Below are 17806 nucleotides of genomic sequence, written 5' to 3' on the forward strand. Positions count from 1 at the left end.
TAAACAGTTCAACATTTACTCAGAAAACTTTATTGTATAAAAATCCCACCTTACAAAAGTGCAAAAAGAGTTGCTTTAGGCCCTGTGCCCACCCTGCAGAGGGAGAGCAGGGTCAGGGCCAGCAGCCAGCACCCAACAGCCCAGCAGCAGTCTGACATCTTCCAGCAAAATCCACTTTGTTCTGTGGTGCCACAGTGGCTGCAAGTGGTGCTTGCCATGCCAAGATGCTGGTACAGGCTGGTGTGTGAGGAAGTGTGCTGTGGGTGGCAGGGACCTCTGCCATGAGCAAATGACATGGACCAATGTCCCCAGAGAGCAGGACAGCAGCACCAGGACCTGGGTCAGCCCCAGGACACACTCCCACCTCTCACAAGTGGCACCCCAGTGCAGTGCAGGAGAGGACCCAGCTCTCAGGCACTGTTTTTCCCAGGTGCAACATCCTCACCCCCTTTAAGAACTCTGTGTGGGATAAAATATCATGAGTTAACCAGAAACTGTGCAAAGGGACTTGTTGTATAGCACTGAGGGGCATTTCCTTCCCCACACCATCCCCCTGGGACATCACCACGTGCCCTCCTGCTCTGTGCACAGCTCCCCAGTGTCACTGGTTTTAACCATTGCCTGTCAGCAGCCGGACCAGGACTCCCACCAGCAGGACAGCGATGGCAGCGGCAGCAGCAAACACACGGCGCATGATCACAGCCCTCCACTCCACAGGGGGAAGGACAGGGACAACAACAGGGACAACAGCAGGCTCCTCCTGGGTGGTGAGCTCGTGGTCAGGCTGCCTCTCGCCCATCACGATGCTCTCATGCAGCACCACGGTGTCCCCAGGGTCTGTGTCAAGGGAGGTGTAGCCTGTGGGACAGAGGTGAGGCTGCAGGGAGGCTGAGCTCCCCAGCCAGGGGTTCTCAGGCTGGTGCTGCACAAGCACCAGGGACAGTCCTCAGGGGCTTGGGGACACTGGGACATACAGCTGCAGCTGTCCACAGGTGAGGCAGGTATGGAGTGGCAGTCCAGGCTCTTCCCTGGAGCAGCCAGCATGTCTTGTACCCCATTATGAAGTGCAGAAGTGCCACTGGCCCGGGGCCAGCACCAGGCACTGTGCTCTTTGCAGCCATTTGAGCCTGCAGGACAGGCATGGCTGCCACAACTGGGATGGAAAGGAAGGGGTTGGGTGGGGAATTTGGGCTCCCTCCCTGGTGTCAGGCCCTGTTACATACCCACAGCAGGTGTTTTGTTAGCATCTGTGCCACTGGAGTTCACATCTTCCACTTGTTCTTTCACTCCAGCTCGGACTTGAGCCTAAAAACACAGGGAAGAGTTGCTCTTCTGAGGGCAAGAGTGTCCTGCCCAGCCCAGAAAACCGTCCACTCTCCCAAGACAAGCATTCTCAGCTCCACTGCTACAGAAGGACAGATCCCAGTTCCCTTCTGCCTCCTCCTAGAGGGCTGTAGTGTTGTACCAAGACAGGAACTCACTCAGCACCTTTCAAGAATCACCAGAGAAAAGCACAATTCTCACCTCCTCTGCAGCTTTCCTCCAATCCATGCGGATGACAAAAGTCATGAAGGAAAGGGCTTGCACGGAGATGCAAATGATCATCCCAACCCACAGACCTGCAGCAAGGGGAAGTTATTTCAGGGAGGGCTTGAGGAAAACCTGCCTTTGCCAGTCACTGCCAGAATGCCCAAGGACTTCAGCCCAAGATCTTTCAAGGAAACAGCTCCTGGGGGAGCTGGGAGTCAGCCTGGATTTACTGGCACACACTCAGTGCCTGCCCCAAACACAGCAGGGTGCAATCCAACCCCATTGATCCAAGAGCAGATCCAGGCACGAGTTCCAGGGCTGAGCCTTCATCCAGGAGGAGGACAGACGTACCTAACACCCCCATCTTGGCTGCAAACATCAGGGAGATGCCGATGGGGAAGCCGATGGTGTAATAGCTGACGGCGTTGGCGATGGCACCCAGCTTCTGCCTGCCCGTGCCCCGCAGCACCCCGCCACAGGTCGCCTGAGGAGAGAGGGCAGAGGGGTCACTGCTGGGTGACTCTGGGGCATGGCACAGCCCTGGGGACAGGGAAACCCACAGCACTGTCTCACCAAGCCAAGAGGGACCAAAGCTGCATTCTGGAGCATGTTGGTGTGGGGCTCCTCTCGCTCCAGCAGCTGAACCAAACACTGAGCAGATCCCAAAGAGCCTCCCCACACTGCCCAGGTCCCTCCCCCCGGGACATGACAGGAGGAAATGTGCCAAAATTCCTATCTATTCGGTATCCCAGTGTGCTGGGAGAACCTGATATCTCTGAAGAGCCAGCTGCTCACTTGTGTTGCTTGATAAAGCAGTGAAAAGCTGAAGCCTTGGCCAGGGGAAAAGAGGAGGAAAAACTGGGCTGTTTGCAGCAATGCCAAGGGGCAGCACAAGCACAGAGGACACTGACGTGCTCCAGGCAGCACAAGCAGCTTTTTTGACAGTTTCTCAGTTTGCTTCTCTGGAACATTTTAATAGTTCAAGAGTGAGTTACAGGCAGCTTTGCACCCTCCCTGGCACCCCGAGCTGCAGAGAGGGATCTCTCCACATGCTGGAATACTCACTGCCGTTGCATCCAGCAGGTGGAATGGACCTAAGATGAGCAACACTTTAGACACCAAGCTGACAATCTCCCTGTTGGGAAGATGTATGGACTGATCAGGGGAAGCAGCACCAACTGATCCCTGGTTCTCACATATCTTCCCTAATCAACCACAAAGGCTGACCCCAGTTCCATGATCCCAGCCTGCTACCATGGTAGTGTCCCAGTGTTAGAAGCAGCTGTGCTGCCCAGAGACACCAGAACATGGGGATGAACCTTTGAGGAATGTTTGACAGATAGGGGTTTATGAACTCTTATCTGTCAGCAGCTTCTGGGGTATAAATAACGTAATAATACTCAAAAGAAAGCTGTTGACTCACATGTCATTGGTGAAGATGTATCCCACCACGCTCCTTAGGCTTACCAGCAGTGTTGCAACCACCACAGCAAAAACTCCTGAAAGAAAAAGAAATAGTCAAATTGCTTCAAGGGCATCCTGTTCCTGAGCTAGGCTCAGACCTCAAGGGCTTCATGTGGTGGGGACTGGACTTTGCTGACCTCAAGTGATACTGCAGAAGAGGAAAAGTCTATTTTTCTCACACTGTCCCCAGATACTCCCTCTAGCCTCTGGAGTGTGAGGACAGAACGCTAAACTGCATTTTTAATTATCAAAGCCTTTGCACCAGGCTCATAACAGAGAAGATGAGTCACAATCTCGCCTTGCCCAAAGCGTCCAAACATATGGTTTGGGTTCCTATGGGGAGTCCCCAGCCCTGTCAGAGGGAAACTGAACCATCTGCTGATAACTGCCCTTTATTCTGCTCTGCAGGACTGGACTGACCTGTGCACAGCAGTGCAACGATGCAGGAGGTCTTGGCTTGCACCACATCCCCTGCTCCCAAGGCATTGCCCACTCTGACATTCGCAGCCACGCTGATGCCCAGGGGCACCTGAGAGGCAGGAGACAAGAGGAGGTGAGTGGCAGCAGAGCCTGCAGTGGCAGCAGAGCCTGCAGTGATTTTCTTCTTCCCCAGTGGGGAATTTGGGACAAACTGGCATTGCTGCAGTGAAGAGATTTTCCATCTGCAGCTGCATGGCAGGCTTGAAAAGCATCCCCTGCCTGGTACCAACCCCTGCTTCCCACCTCAGCACTGATCCACAGAGCCACTGTTTTGGGGTTCCTCCCAGGCTGTTTGGGGTTTCACAGCCCCAGCCCTTACCATGTATGCAGTACCAGCGATCTCGTAGATGATAGATTGTGTACCCAGCTCCACCACACTGATCAGCCCTGGAAAAGATTTGCCACCTCCTTCACTGGGTGAAAAGGAGACATCTATTCCCATGGAATGGATGGGAACACCTGCAGACCCAACCCTGTAGGTGAGGAGGCTGCTGGCAGGGAGGCTCTGGGGACATGCTCAAGTCACCAGGAACCAGAGGGAAAAGGGGATTTGGACTCACCAGCCAAGAAGGTTCCAATCTCAAAGGCCCACCACTCCATGCACATCATGACCATGCCAGGCACTGCCAGCCAGACGAAGGAGCCCCAGTCCACAAGGCACTGCCTGCTCCAACCTGCAACAAGGAGGTGAAGCAGAATGAATGTGTTCTCCCTCTCCTCCTCCAAAGGGGAACCACATCTCCTGGACACCCTCTGAGGACAACTACCCTTGCAGCTCACAGGAGAACCACTTTAGATTGCTGCTGTGCCATGCTGCATTCCTGAGATGGAATATTCGACAGGAATGTGTTTGGAGTAAAGGCCTTGGGGACAGCTGTGCTGGTGACAATGCCAAATTCCCAGGGCCAGACACTGGTTTTCTGAAGGATTAAGCTATAACAGTACCTTCCCAGGTCTTCACGTGGATCTTCTTCCACCATATGTAAAGGATGAGGAGGATGACCTGGGTGTACTGAGAAATCGTGTTAGCCCAGGCAGAGCCCCTGAGGAGAGAGACAGGCATGTTATAAGTGACATCCTTCCCCACCTCCTCAGCCACAGCAGGAGAGACCTGGGAGAACCCACAGGAACCTTGCTGCAGATATGGGACAGACCCTTCCAGCCTCAGCTTTCCAGACTGGGGACTGGGGGGGGAGGGTGGGAAAACTGGGCACCCAGGGCATTCCCCAGCCCTGAGCAAAACCCTTTACCCAGGGAGAGACTGGCACCAGCCCTGCTCACACTTACACCAGGCCCAGATTCAGAGCATAGAGGAGGAAGGCGTTCATGGCTGCATTGAGGATGTTGGCTGCAATCCCCGTCATCACCTGAGGCAGAATGATCTCCTGGAAGCCAAGGAGGAACTTTGGAATTTGCTTCCCCAAACTGCAGCCCAAGCCCCACTCAGTGAATACAAGGGAGAGCTTCAGCAATGCCCAAGGAGAAAGCCAAGAAGGCAGCTCGTGTTCTAGGGGATGCTGGGCTGTGTTAGACAAGCAGAGTTCAGGAGCTTGTGCAGCCCATAAAACACACAGTTGGGACATAGGGAATGGAGCCAGCTAAAGGTGATTCCCATGACCTCAGCTAGGGCTGGCTGGGGAGCTGTGCATCACACATTCCTCAGCCCAGCTCTGCCCAGAACAGGGTGAACTTAGATCCCCAAGGTTATCCATGTTCCTGGGAATACCTTTGTTCCATGGCCAGAAGCTGGCTGATTATACAATACCTGACTCAGCAAATATCTTGTCAGCAACTGGTACAGAAACTCCGCCTGCAAAAGTCAGGATTCAGTTCATCACCACACTGTGGTTCAACAGCCAAGAGACCACTGAACACTGACAGATCAGTCCTCCCACCACCTTCATCCAAAACCCCTGTGCTCCAGCTGAAGCACTGCCAGCACCCAAAACCAAGAGTGACAGAAAACACATCCCATTCCCATCGGGAAGGCAGATCAGTCTCCAAGTGGGAAATCTCCAATGCTTCCTCCTCAGCATGAGAAAGCCTGGAAAGCTTGGAAGAAAGGATAAACCTACAGACCCTTATTCCTATGGAATAGTACAGAGGTACTGCTCCCTGCCTCAGAAGAGCCCAGCAGCTGTGAGTGTGGGAACAGCTCCAGCCTCTATCTCAGGCCTAGGAGCAAGCCAAAGTTTCCAAAGTCCACAGTGGCCACAGCAAAACCCTCTGCACAGGAGGATGAGAGACCCCCTGTTTTCTGGTCAGTGCACATCTGGTACAGCACGAGGTCAAGGGGCACATCGTAAAACCCTAAACCTGCCCTGTGGGCCACACAGCAAAGGCTCTCCCTCCTTTCCCTGGTGTTACTAAGGGATACAGAGCTTCTAACAGCTTTAGCAGAGACTTACAGGAAGTGCTGGAATAAAGATCATCACGTAGAGCTGAGTTAACCTGGAAAGAGAGTTGTTTCTCCAGTTAATGATACAGCAAAACAAGAGCCAAGCCAAACAACATTGCACTCAAGCTCCAGAGAGCCTTGATTTCAACACTACATGGCAAATGTCTGATCCAGAAGGGCTGGATCTCACCCCTGACCTGGAGACCTCGGGGTCCTGTCGGATGAGCAGGAGGATCCTCTCGGTGTTGATGAAGAAGGCCCAGCAAGGGAAGCAGAACAGCAGCAGGATGAGGATGCCTCGCTGCAGGATGGTGCCCACCTGCTTCAGGTTCTTGCTGCCATATGTCTGAGGCAGGAGAGAGGATCGAGGTGGGCATCACAGGGAGCCAAAGGGTCTGGGCAAACGCTCAGGGAAACAACAGGACAGTTAAATGCCTTTCCCACGCCCTGCAGCCGCGAATGCCAGGCTGGTTTGGTGTAACTCTGGCAGATTGCAAATCCTTTGGTACCCAGGCATGACCCAGGGCTCCTCAGAGAGGAAACAGGCTCCAACCAGGGTGTCTGTAACCCTGCTCTGTCTGGCAGCTGCCACCCCCCTGCCCTTTGTGCCCAGATCACACTGCACAGGAGGGGAGACACCCCCAGAAAACCCCACCAGGCACAGGAAAGGGGGAGCTGCTACTGACCTGGGTCATCAGCGTGTCACATGCTGAGGCTAAGCCAGTACCAATGGAGATTCCTGTCACGTTGATAACCTGGAGGAGAGACAGGGAACCTGGCCCACAGCACCGTGTCCCTTCCAGCTGGGTGGGGAGACAGTTCTGCTACAAGTTTTTGGGAAGTTTTCCAGTCCTTCTCTTTTTCTCAGAATAACACAGTCTTGTTAACCAAACAGCCTCCTCTACCCTCTGGTGGGGGAAAGGATCCTCTAGAAAGGGGAGAAGATCTAAAGGACCACAACAAAGAGTGTTGCTCCTGGCTACAAGCCCAGGTCTGGTGGGTTCAGAGAGCTGGCCAGAGGCTCTCAGGTGCTGGCCTTGCACTGGCACAGGCACTGACTGCTCAGCTCCCCTCTCCTGCCTGTGCTCAGGGCCAAAAAAAGAACATATACATTCCTACAGGTTTGGCTTTTTCTATTTCTTTTTTTTTTTTGGTGACACGTAATTCATATGTTTTAAATCCAAGGGAAATCGGAGCAATACGTACAGACACAGCCAGGGTCACAGCATCCAGCTCAGCTTTCCCCAGGTGGCCACAGAAGATGGAGCTGACCACGCTGATCAGGAACACCAGCAGCTGGGCAAAGAGCTAGGATGGGAGGAGAAGGAAAAGGAGAAGGTGAGATGAGGACCTGTTAGGGCTTGTGGAACACCACCCCTCCACCAAAAGCAGGACTATGGACACTTAGGTTTCCCAGTGTAGCCCTGCTGAGGTCCTGGGAACCCATTCCTGTTTGCCAACACTGCTGGGCAGGAGTGGCAGCTCCAGGATTCACAGAGGCTCTTGGTGGCTTTGTCTTTTAATGCAAACATCTACCTGCCCCGTGGTATTTTGGTGTTACACAGCCAATCTGCCAGATGACCTCGTTTAAGAGAGGCTTAAGGGCTTCACTAGAAATCCTCTTTCCCAGGATGAAGGCTGCACAGAGAAGGGAAAATAAAACATCCCAGTGCACTTCCACATTTGCGTGCATCTGTGGAAAACGATCCTCCAAAACCACAACATCCTCTCCTCCTAGAGAGGCACCAAGGCCATTCTGTGTGTTCCTTGCCAGCAGTGTGTCATGATGCTGCAGCAGAGATTGCACTCCAGACCTCATTTAGCCTTGGCAAGAGGACATCCCCTCTACAGGCGTCCAGGGCACAGAGTCATGGCACAGCTCGAAGCAGATGGTAGGAGTTAGGGACATTTATACCCACTGAGGGGTGGGTACAGCTGGAAACCATGCCCAGGAGCTGTTCATGCTCCTTTCCACCCAGCAGTTGGCAAGCCAAGAGCCCAGTGCTGCTGGAGAAACAGCTCTGTGAGGTCAGAGGAAGAGCAGAACAATCCTTTTTCCTCTGCAGACCTCCCACTGCTGCCTGCAGATGCAGTCCTGCTGCCAGGCCTGGGCATGTCTGACCTGCTGCTGTGAGTAATCCCCACAGGAGGGGTCTGTACCTCCACCATCATCCCAGCACGGTGTTTATCATTAAATGATCATTAAACAGCAGCTGTAAGTTTGGGTTTGAGGTGTCTGTGCACGTGGGGGAGCAGGCTGTGCTGCTTGGAAGGACGGTGTAGGGGATTGAGAGGGCTTCTTGTGTTCAGCTACAGAAACTGAAACTAGTCTAAACTTCCTTTGCTGACTGAGTACAGCAGGTGAGGCATTTCATGCCTGTGAGAAGTTTAACAGTTGGTACTTATTTACCAGATACAGCAGAAGACTAAAAACACAACATTTCACACACAATTGGTTAAGACCAGGGCTGTGGTGCGTGGTTCCCCTTTGCGGAAGCCTCGGCAAAATGAGCTCAGCACAGTCACTGCCAACTACCAAAGGGTCCATTTCCCCTCAAAGGGGCCAGACAAATGGCAAACGGCAGTTCCAGTCCGGGGAGGATTTCAGGACAGCGATTCATAGGTACCTTGGCACCCAGAGCCTGCTGGAAGGGCTGGCCATGGCCGTGGCACTAAGCAAAGTGACTCGCTTGTCGCCTAAGGGGTGAGTGGCGGTCGGGGCTGCATTCTGGTTTCACAGTGCAGTTTAACAGCTTATTCCCCCTCCCCGAGCCACCTCTCCTCTTCCAAACCCTTGCTGCAGGGAAGCAGGGACCATGCTGGGCAACAGCAAGAGCTCCCGGGGCAAGGAATAAGGATTCGGCGCCAACCCGGGCATGGAGAGTGGCAGAGGAGCCGCGTGGCCCCGACCTGGGCGGGAGGCACATCCCCGGTCGCAGAGCCGTGCCCAGGGGCTGGAGGCAGCCGAAGCCCGGAGGCACGGAACCAGCCGAACCCGAGGTCTCCCTCCTCGGCATCCCGGAGCGCCCGGGGAGTGCTGCCCAGCTTCGTGCAGCCAAAACCCGCCGCGATCCCCATCCCGGAGACGCGGTGCCGCGCGTCCGGCGGGAGGTCACCGCGTCCGGCGGGAGGTCACCGCGTCCATCGGATCTCCCCCGTGTCCCTCCGCGTCTCACCCCGCCCAGGCTCTCACCACGGGCCCCGCCAGCCGGGCCAGCTCGAAGCACTCCTGCCGTGCTCCCGCGGGCAGGAGGCGCCGGGCGCCCCGCAGGCACCACGCTGTCGCCATCGCCCGCCGTTACCGCCCGTGCCTCCTCCGCCGCCGTACGGGCACGGCCGGGCCGCCTCCGCCCCCGACAACGCGGGCTGTGGGCGGGGCGGCTCGGCTCGGCACGGGCAGGTCCTTGCTCTGGTCAGGGCTGGGACCCTCCGCCGAATGGGAATGAGACCCCCACGGCTGTGCTCCGGCCGCGTGTGGGCAGCTGGGGATTCCCCACACACACGTGTTGGCCACAGACAGAGCCCAGCGTGGGGTTTGCGATCCCCTGTTTGTTCCCCGACGTCTGGAGGTCTCCTGCTCATCGGCTCTGGGATGGGGATCCCCTGAGGAGCCATATGTTGACCAGGGGTTTACCAGAGGTCCAGAGACCCTAGGTGGTGTCTTTGGACTGGGGAACTCCTTGTGGGGCGATGGTTTAGGACTCCCTAGGTGCTGTCTGTGAGCTGCAGGGACTGTCAAAGGCAGGAACCGGACATCTGAGCAAAGGAATGTCCCCTGTGCCATCAGCATCATGGAAACAAGGGAGAGCAGCCGGCTCTGCGCAGAGTCCCCTTCTCCTCTATCCACCCAGCTCACCCTCATGAGCAGGGATTGTTCCTGATCCAGGGATTCCCACCCAGCAGGCTGGTGCTCAGTGGTGCAGCTGGCAGGATGAGGAGATTGGAATGGCTTTGCTCGCCCAGCACCTGGCAAGAAGCAGATTTGGTTTGGGTGGGAGGCTGGGTTGTTACAGGAGTGAAATTTTACCTAAGCGTAGGTACCGTAACCAGGTAGCTGTAACCAAATCTATTTCTAACGCACGGAAAATTGCAGTGGAAAGTGGGTCTCGGTTTTCCAGCTGTTTAAATGCTGCCCTGGTGCCTTATCGCTGTGGTGCCGCCGGCCAGAAATGTCGTCTCTTTAATGTTTCACTTATCCCCTTGTCCCTTCAAATATGATGTGGCATCACGAAAAATTGTAAAGTAGCAGTGATGAGTCAGAGTCACAGTCATTCTGATTTTATATGCCCTGATGAAATCAATGTTTTTCAGGACAAAAGAGTGCTCCTCTCAACGATCCTTCCCTCCTTCCCTGAAGCCAGCAGAGCAGTGGTTGCGGACTGGTGCTGCAGGCGTAGCTATGAAGAAACAGAAATGATTACCAGAAAAGGTGATAACTGGCTGGCGGTGTGACTGTCACCAGCCTGGCTGCGAGATGGCCGGAGGGTTCCTGCAGTGCCGTGATCTCCCCTGGAGGCAGAGGGGAAATGATAAGGCTCAGATGGTGCTATTCGTGGTCCTCAACGAGCAGTGCAAGTGTGAGTCCCTTTGAAGTTTACTGGTGACCCTGCTGAGATCAATACCCCGGGCTAGTGAAGAGCAGGGAGAGACTCAGGCAGAAACCTGCGGAAAAGGACTTTGAAAATAAAAAGGACCATCTCTTCAGCCTTGGGGGAGAAAAGTTCCCTCCCAGCACCAGGAGCCAGGTCCTGGGCTAACCCCCAGAGAGCCAAACACACACAGAAGGGCTGTGATTGAAACCTCTCTCCTTGTGTTTTGCTGGTGCTGTTTGAAATCAACTCTGGTCGCTTTCAGAAGTGCTGTTTTGTGTTTCCGTGGTGACACGTGGATCCAAGTCCTGCTGGAAAGCTGCAGAATGGGTACCACAGAACCTGGCTGCATGAGCAGGGGTGCCCTGAGGCCTCTCCCACCACTGGTACAACAGACCTGGTGCTGCCTCAAGGGACAAGGACCTTGCCAGCTGCCCGATGGGATTCACCAGACTCATCTTCCAGAGCCCACAGACAATGAGGAGGGTCAAAGGTGCCATCAGCCATCCGGATATTAACAGGATTGCAACACCAGTTAGAAGAATTTGAAGGGTCAAATTCCGTTATGGAGAAACTCAGACATTTTAGACCTCCAGTGCATCTGGAGCAGAATTTTTGGAGGCTGATACCTTAACACAGACTTGTTTAAAGGAGTTAATGTGTGACCAGCCACAAACCAGCTGGAGCAGGCAGATGGCCTGCCCTGCTGGAGCTGCTTTCAGCAGCCGGGACCCTGTGCAGTGCTCAGCAAGGGTGATTTGACTTCAGAAAGAAAAAAAAAAAGCTGAGAGGAGGATTGCAGTTGACTTGCATCATGTGCAGAGCAGAATTAGCCTGTTTTTTTCCTGCAGATTCCCAGCAGGATGGCGACCCTGGGTTTTCTCTGGATATGTATGTCCATATTCTGAAATGTAGTCAACATCTTGCGGGTAGAATACACCCCATAAATGTACTCTTGATTAAGAGCTAGCAAATAAGAAAAATGTCAGAACACAATGGATTTATGCCAAACACGGAACTGTTTGAAGTGTGTCCCTTTCCTTTACAAGACCTTGCTGCTGGCTAATATCCACATATTGTGGAAAATCCACTCCCCTCAGTGCAACGTTGAGTTCAGAACGCAGATGAATTAAAAACTAAAGAGACTTTTGCAATCTAAGTAGTTTTTTACAGAAGTGTCATGCAATAGTATCAGATGATCAGAGCCATCCGTGGATACTTTAGGGTAACTCAACTGTTTAAGTGCCACATCCAGATGGTTTTTGAACACTTCCAGGAATGGTGACTCCACCACTACCCTGGGCAGCCTCTCCCAGGGCTTGACCACCCTTTCGGTGAAGAATTTTTCCCAAATATCCAACCTCTTGCAGCTCGAGGCCGGTTCCTCTTGTCCTGCCGCTTGTTACCTGGGAGAAGACACCTGGCTACAGTCACTTCTCAAGGAGTTGTGGAGCGCAACAAGGTCCCCTCGAGCATCCTTTTTTCCTGGCTGAGCTGCCCGGTGGCGGTCGCTGTCCCCGCTTGCCGTGCGCGGTGTCCCCGGCAGATGGCACCGGAGCCCTGCGGGTCCGCTGTCCCCCAGGCGCTCCCGCAGCACCGGGAAAAGCGGGAGGGAAACCCGGATCCCCTTTTCCACCCGTTCTGGTCTCCGCCTCTCGGGCTCAGCACTTTTAATCCTGCCTCATTTCGTAAGTGTTTGTGTTTTTCCGTGCCGACAAGACCTTAATAAGCACCGGGTGTCTATTAAGCATCCGGGGAAATCCCGAAATTTGCCAATCGTTTGGCAAATATACACCAAATATTTGGCAAATACTTTGGAAAAAATACTTTAGTGAAAAAATATAGTATGTACTAGTCAACCCAGATGCAATTAAAAAAACACCAAAAAACAAAAAAAAAAAAACCCCAACAACCAAACGACAGAGCTTATAAAAAATTAATAGGAGCTAGAAAAATGCAGATAGGCACTGGGTCTATATAGACAAGAAACTGCTTATTAGAAGCCCTGGGATGCTGTCCTGACTCTTTAATTCCAGTGTCTCAAGCTGGATTTTAAATGAGCATCCTGAATTTGTGATTCTGCTGTAGAACCAGCATCTGGGCAGACACTCACCCACCACATTTTAAGTGCTCTCATGGAGTAACCTCAGTTCAGCCACACCTCACCTTGTGATTTTTTTGCTAAGAACAGCCATTTCCTCATTTTGTTTTATTGTTCTTTAAGAAAGAAATGCTTTTGCCTTGTTCTGTATTTCAGAGCATCTTCCTCCTGCTTTGTTCACTAAAAATGGGGCCAGATGTATTGACTGCAGCTGTAAATATTATTTTTACAGCAGAATATTTATCTTGCTGCATGGGTTGGTTGAGTTCAGAGTTGCAGACTTAAAAAACAACTTCCCTGCCCTGAAGAACCCAGATACTTAATTAAGGCAGATAAGGCAGGACAAATAAAAAACAAGACAAAACTTCTCTTGCTTTGAACCACCTCTAGGGAGCAGGTCTTGGCAAGAGAAAAGAGAGATTGTAAAGCTGTAATAATAATAATAATGATAATTAATTGTATTTATAAAGCATCCCCTAATGGCTCTGGATGCTACACAACGATTTTAAATACAATTGAAAGCAGCAATGATAATGAGATGCTAAATAAGGAAGGGCTGTAAAAATGAAGGTGGTTTTTTCAGTAGATAGTAAGATCTAAGTGCTGTTTTGGGGCTCTTCTGCAGCATGGACACACGGACATCAGTCGGGAGCAGCTGAGGATCCTGCGGTGAATTCTGCAGGCTTGCAGATTGCAGACTTTGATTACAAGGAGGAATTACATTTTTACAGCCTGGTTTGCATGTCACTGTCTCTGCTTTATTTCCTTTCTGTATCCCAGCCAGACAGACGGTGAAACTCAATGCAGCCCAATTTACGTTTATACTTCTGGACTGGTTTTCAGGTTTTTCTGCCTGCATTTGATAGGGGTAAATATGGATTTATGTTCGGTTTTGGAAACAAAGCAGGGAACCACTCCGTGGGCTTTAGGAAGGATGGATCTACTTTCATGGGGCCAGTGGGAAGTCAGAATGGTTTGGGTTGGAAGGGACTTTATAGAAGAAGTCCTTTGAGAAGCAGCTGGGGTTGGTTATCCTGGAGAAAAGGAAGCTCAGGGATGATCTTTTCACTCTCTACAAGTGAAGCTGTAGCCAGGTGAGGGTCGGCCTCTTCTCCCAGGCAACCAGGGACAGGACAAGAGGACCTTCCCAAGCTGTGCCAGGGAAGGTTTAGGCTGGACATTAGGAAGAACTTCTGCACAGAAAAAGGGATTGGGCACTGGAATGGGCTTGCCCAGGAAGGTGGTGGAGTCACCATCCCTGGAGGTGTTTAAGGAAAGTTTGGAGGTGGCACTCAGTGCCATGGCAGTGTTCGGTCATAGCTTGGACTCGATGACCTCGAAGGTCTTTTCTCAGCCTGGCTGGTTCTGTGTGATCCTGTGTGTGATCCTGTGTGTCCCACGGGCTGGAGGAGCAGGTTGCCCAGATCCACATCCAGCCTGGCCTTGGACCCTTCCAGAGATGGGGCACCCACAGCTTCTCCGAGCAAGTTGCGCCAGCGTTTCCCCACCCTCCCAGGGAAGAATTCCTCCCCAGTCCCGCACCTCTCTGTGCCCCGGGTCAGCGTGCAGCCCTTCCCCGCCGCGCCGCCGCTCCGTGCGCTGCTCGCAGCCGTGTCCCCGGGCTCTGAGGGCTGGGGGGGCGCTGAGGGCTCTGAGGACGCTGAGGGCTCGGAGGGCTCTAGGGGCTGGGGGGGCTGTGAGGACTCGGAGGGCTCTGAGGGCGCTGAGGGCTGGGGAGGTTCGAGGGGCTCTGAGGGCTCTGGCGCGGCTCGGGGGGCTCTGAGGGCTCGGAGGGCTCTGGCGGGGCTCGGAGGGCTCTGGGGGCTGGCGGGGCCGGGCCGGGGCGGTGCTGCCCGAGGCGGGGGCGGGCACGGGGCCGAGCGGCGCGGCAGCGCCCCCTGGCGGGGCGGGGCGGGGCGTGCGCGGCCGGCGGGCGCGGAGCGGAGCGGAGCCGAGCGGGCGCGCAGCGGGAGCGGAGCGGGATGGCGGGCGCGCTCACCGACGTGCTGGGAGAGGTGCTGGTGTCCGCCGACGGCGAGGAGGTGGCCGTGTCGGCGCTGGCCGCCCGCGGGGTCTCGCTGGTGGGGCTCTACTTCGGCTGCAGCCTCGGCGGCCCCTGCGCGCAGCTCGGCGCCAGCCTGGCCGCCTTCTACGGGCGCTTCAGGGGGGAGGCGGCGGCGGCCGGCGGGCAGCGCCTCGAGATCGTGTTCGTGTCGGCGGAGCAGGAGCAGCAGCAGTGGCAGGAGGCGGTGCGGGCCATGCCCTGGCTGGCGCTGCCCTTCGCCGACAAGCACCGCAAGGTGAGACCCGCGGCCGGGCGGGGGGCGGCGGGGCGCGCCCCGGGCTTTGTCTGGGGGCCGCGGGGCTCGGCCGGCGGTGGGCGCCTTCCGGAAAGTTCCCGGGGGAGCCGGGGGAGCGGCGGGGAGGTGGCGGCTGCTGTCCCGCGGGGCGACGCCGTCTCGCCCGGCTCCTGAGGGGCCTGGGAGCCGCAGCACCGGGGGAGCCCCGCAGGAGGAGAGCCCTGCACCGGGCGTCGTGCTCTGTGCGGGCGGCCGGAGCCGCTGGCCTCGCCGGGACTGCGGGTGAGGCGTGAGGGGAGCAGCTCCCCCGAGCCCAGACACGGGCACGGCGTCGCTCAGGTGGGCGCCCGAGCGAACCGGACCTTGGCTGGTGGAAACCGGACACGGTGCCCGTGGGCTCCTGCGCGGGGTTTGGGCGCAGAAAGGAGCCGTGGCCTCCGCCGGTTGAGGAGCGAGTGAGCCCGGCTCGGCTGGGAGCTGCTGGCGGAGCTGCCCGGCCAGTTTGCGCGATGGGGTTTGCTCCTCTCGCTTGGTGTGTTCGATACTCTGCGAGTTACAGCCTCTCATGCGTGGAGTTTAATCTGAAAGATGATGGGCAAAAAGCACGCTAAGACCCAGACGGGGGCAGGCTGTGAGGAAAAGGAAGGCACAGGCTGAGCCTCCAGTTCCCAACGATGTCGAAGGGTTTAAAAGGAGAGAAAAAAAAAATCCTCTTTACAAATCTAATCTCTGGAAGCAATTCAGTAAGAATTGAAAAGATGGTGCCCCACAGTGCCATTTCTAAGCATCTTTCCGGCGAGTGGTTGAGGCTGCGGGTGTGGAAGCAGCGGGCAGGCTGTGGATCGGCTTTGGCTGGGATTGGGATAACTCTGGTACCTGCAGGGCTGGGCTGGCTGAGCCCCTTCAGACATCCCCTGTGCCTGGAAACCGAGAGGCTGTGTTGGGATAAAAGGGATGAGAGGGATGACGTCTTCCTGAATGGGTCTCTGAGCCCTGCTCTGCCAGCACTCCACTCTTCATTAGGCAAAGGAATCGTTTAGGGAAAAGTTGGCTCTTGTCTGGCAGCGCCGTGTGATGTCCCTGCTGCTAAGAGATGTAGCTTTGAAACCCGGATTTGGCTTTTTCTTCCCCCCCTCGTTTGCTGCAGGTTTTTGTCACTAAGCCCCCAGTTCTGCAAAAGCTCTCATGTGTTTAATGCTGTGCATCTGGATGATAATGCTGCCCAAGGCCCCCAGTTTGCTCCTTTGAAGTCCAGACAATTCTAACTGGGAGCTTGCCTGAGTGGTCGGGATCTGAGCAATTTCATTAATCAGAAGAGCTGTAACAGAAGCTTCATCCTTCAGAGAAACTACGGTTTAACTCAGGTTTCTTTTAAACCAAACCCTCTTCCTACAGGGATGTGAAAACACTGTGGTTCCAATTAGTAGCTTACCATTTCCCTACAGAACATTTCAGATTATTTAGATGGTGGGACTTCTGCTTGCCATATTTGCTTTAAAAATTCCACTGCAATGTAGTTAAATGGTTGGGAAATCGTAGAAGTGGTAGGTGGCATTAATTTTACATGCTGGCCAGTGCTTCCATCTATTAGATTGCAAGAAAACATGAAATAAAAAGATTATGGGGTCTTAAACTCTTATTCCAAGAAGCCCTGAGTTAAATTCAGGATTATTTTTGTGTGGAGTGTAAAGTAATTGAAGCTCATGCTGTATATTTTCAAAACTAAGCAGATGTGATGTGGCTTTGGAGGAAGCTTAATCTACGGATAACAGAGAACCTATTTGTAAGTTGTAAGGGCAATTATGTCAGGATATCAGATTTCTAAACAGGAGATTTATAACCTGTAGCTCAGGCAGTTAGAAGTTTCCTTGCATAATAGGCTGATTTTTTACATAGTCGGGTTAATGACCTGACTCCCCAGAAAAGCACAAACTTTCTATTTTTCAAAAACATGCCAGCGAGAGCTGGGGATGTCGAGCATATGTTCAGTACCTCACGGGCTTAATTTGTTTTAAAACAAAAGCATTAGAGGAATGTAGGCAGTGCTTTTGAGTTATGGTTCCTTTGCACTGAGGGATACTCCTAAACCCCAGCGAATTATATAGATTTATGGGAAGAAAGGGATATTATGGATGCAGAGTACAGACAGCGAGAGAGGTGGGAACACTAAGAGCTCTGTCCCTGAGCTCTCAGCTCCCTGAGCCCCCATCCTTGGATGTTACAGGGCTTGTCTGGGAGAAGCTCTGCCCAGCAGGGTTGAGTGTGGGTGATGCCCAGGCTCAGAGACCTCCAGAAGTCCTTTCTAGCCAACACTTCGCTTTGTGGGTTGGTTACTTTATGTACTGAGGCCATGAAAGCTTTGGGAGAGGTAATGGCTTCTTATCCTCTGTAAAGGCATCACTTTTATTGCTCAGAATTATTGAAAAATATGACTTTTAATGTCCATCTATCATTGTGCACATTGTCCTTCTGTGGCATACTCTACATTTTTCTACATCTCTCCTTCTTCCAAACCCTGGGCACCAAGCGTTGATAGATCTTAAAACCCAGGCTCCTTTCTGGGTTTGCAGTAAAATTCCCACAGTCCTGAAAGTAAATTAGCATCTTACTCTGATGGTTATTGGGGAAAGTAGTACGAATTGTCAAAGCAAACAGCCACTCTTCGTTGAATACCTCGGTAACTCAATAATGCCGGGGTGCAACTACCAGGGACAACCAGTTCAATTGGAGCAACTTCAGCACGCAGCAATTTCTGCCTCCAAACCAGTAATAAAAGAGAGCAGTCCAAGTCAGCAAACATCTGGCCGTGGGGGAAAGCCTTTGATTAATGAGGAGGATGGCATTATGCCTCCGTCTGAGCCACAGCCAGACCTATTATTGGGTGGGTTTTTTCAAGGACAAAACCGGAACGCGCCAAATGAGATTGGAGGCCTTTAACTCGTGG

General features: G+C 53.6%; 2 protein-coding genes across 3 annotated transcripts in view; one reads left to right on the forward strand and one right to left on the reverse strand.

The window, feature by feature from the left end:
• Positions 1–7: 7 nt before the first annotated feature.
• LOC146429207 (multidrug and toxin extrusion protein 2-like) lies at positions 8–9231 on the reverse strand. 2 transcript variants are annotated; one of them, XM_085078762.1, is made up of 18 exons: positions 9066–9231; positions 7079–7180; positions 6559–6627; positions 6070–6218; positions 5883–5925; positions 5240–5284; positions 4762–4859; positions 4420–4517; positions 4035–4148; positions 3794–3861; positions 3415–3523; positions 2954–3029; positions 2596–2665; positions 1882–2014; positions 1525–1619; positions 1224–1305; positions 975–1127; positions 8–858 (listed from the first exon to the last, which is right to left on the reverse strand). In XM_085078762.1, the coding sequence occupies exons 1-18, from the start codon at positions 9159–9161 to the stop codon at positions 611–613; spliced, it is 1848 nt and encodes a 615-aa protein (XP_084934888.1). In that variant the 5' UTR covers positions 9162–9231; the 3' UTR covers positions 8–610. The 2 variants fall into 2 exon arrangements, with proteins under 2 accessions (XP_084934888.1, XP_084934889.1); XM_085078763.1 differs by lacking the exon at positions 975–1127 and having other exon boundaries at positions 9066–9230.
• A 5237-nt stretch (positions 9232–14468) lies between these two features.
• The window catches only part of NXN (nucleoredoxin), a 46945-nt gene continuing 43607 nt past the window's right edge, over positions 14469–17806 (forward strand). The window contains exon 1 of the mRNA XM_085078402.1: positions 14469–14862. Within this exon, the coding sequence (XP_084934528.1) occupies positions 14545–14862 (318 nt within the window). The 5' untranslated portion in view covers positions 14469–14544. The remainder of the gene's footprint in view (positions 14863–17806) is intronic.

The sequence above is a fragment of the Lichenostomus cassidix genome, chromosome 19 (genome assembly GCF_008360975.1).
Source record: "Lichenostomus cassidix isolate B80296 chromosome 19, HeHo_3.0, whole genome shotgun sequence".
NCBI lineage: Eukaryota > Metazoa > Chordata > Aves > Passeriformes > Meliphagidae > Lichenostomus > Lichenostomus cassidix.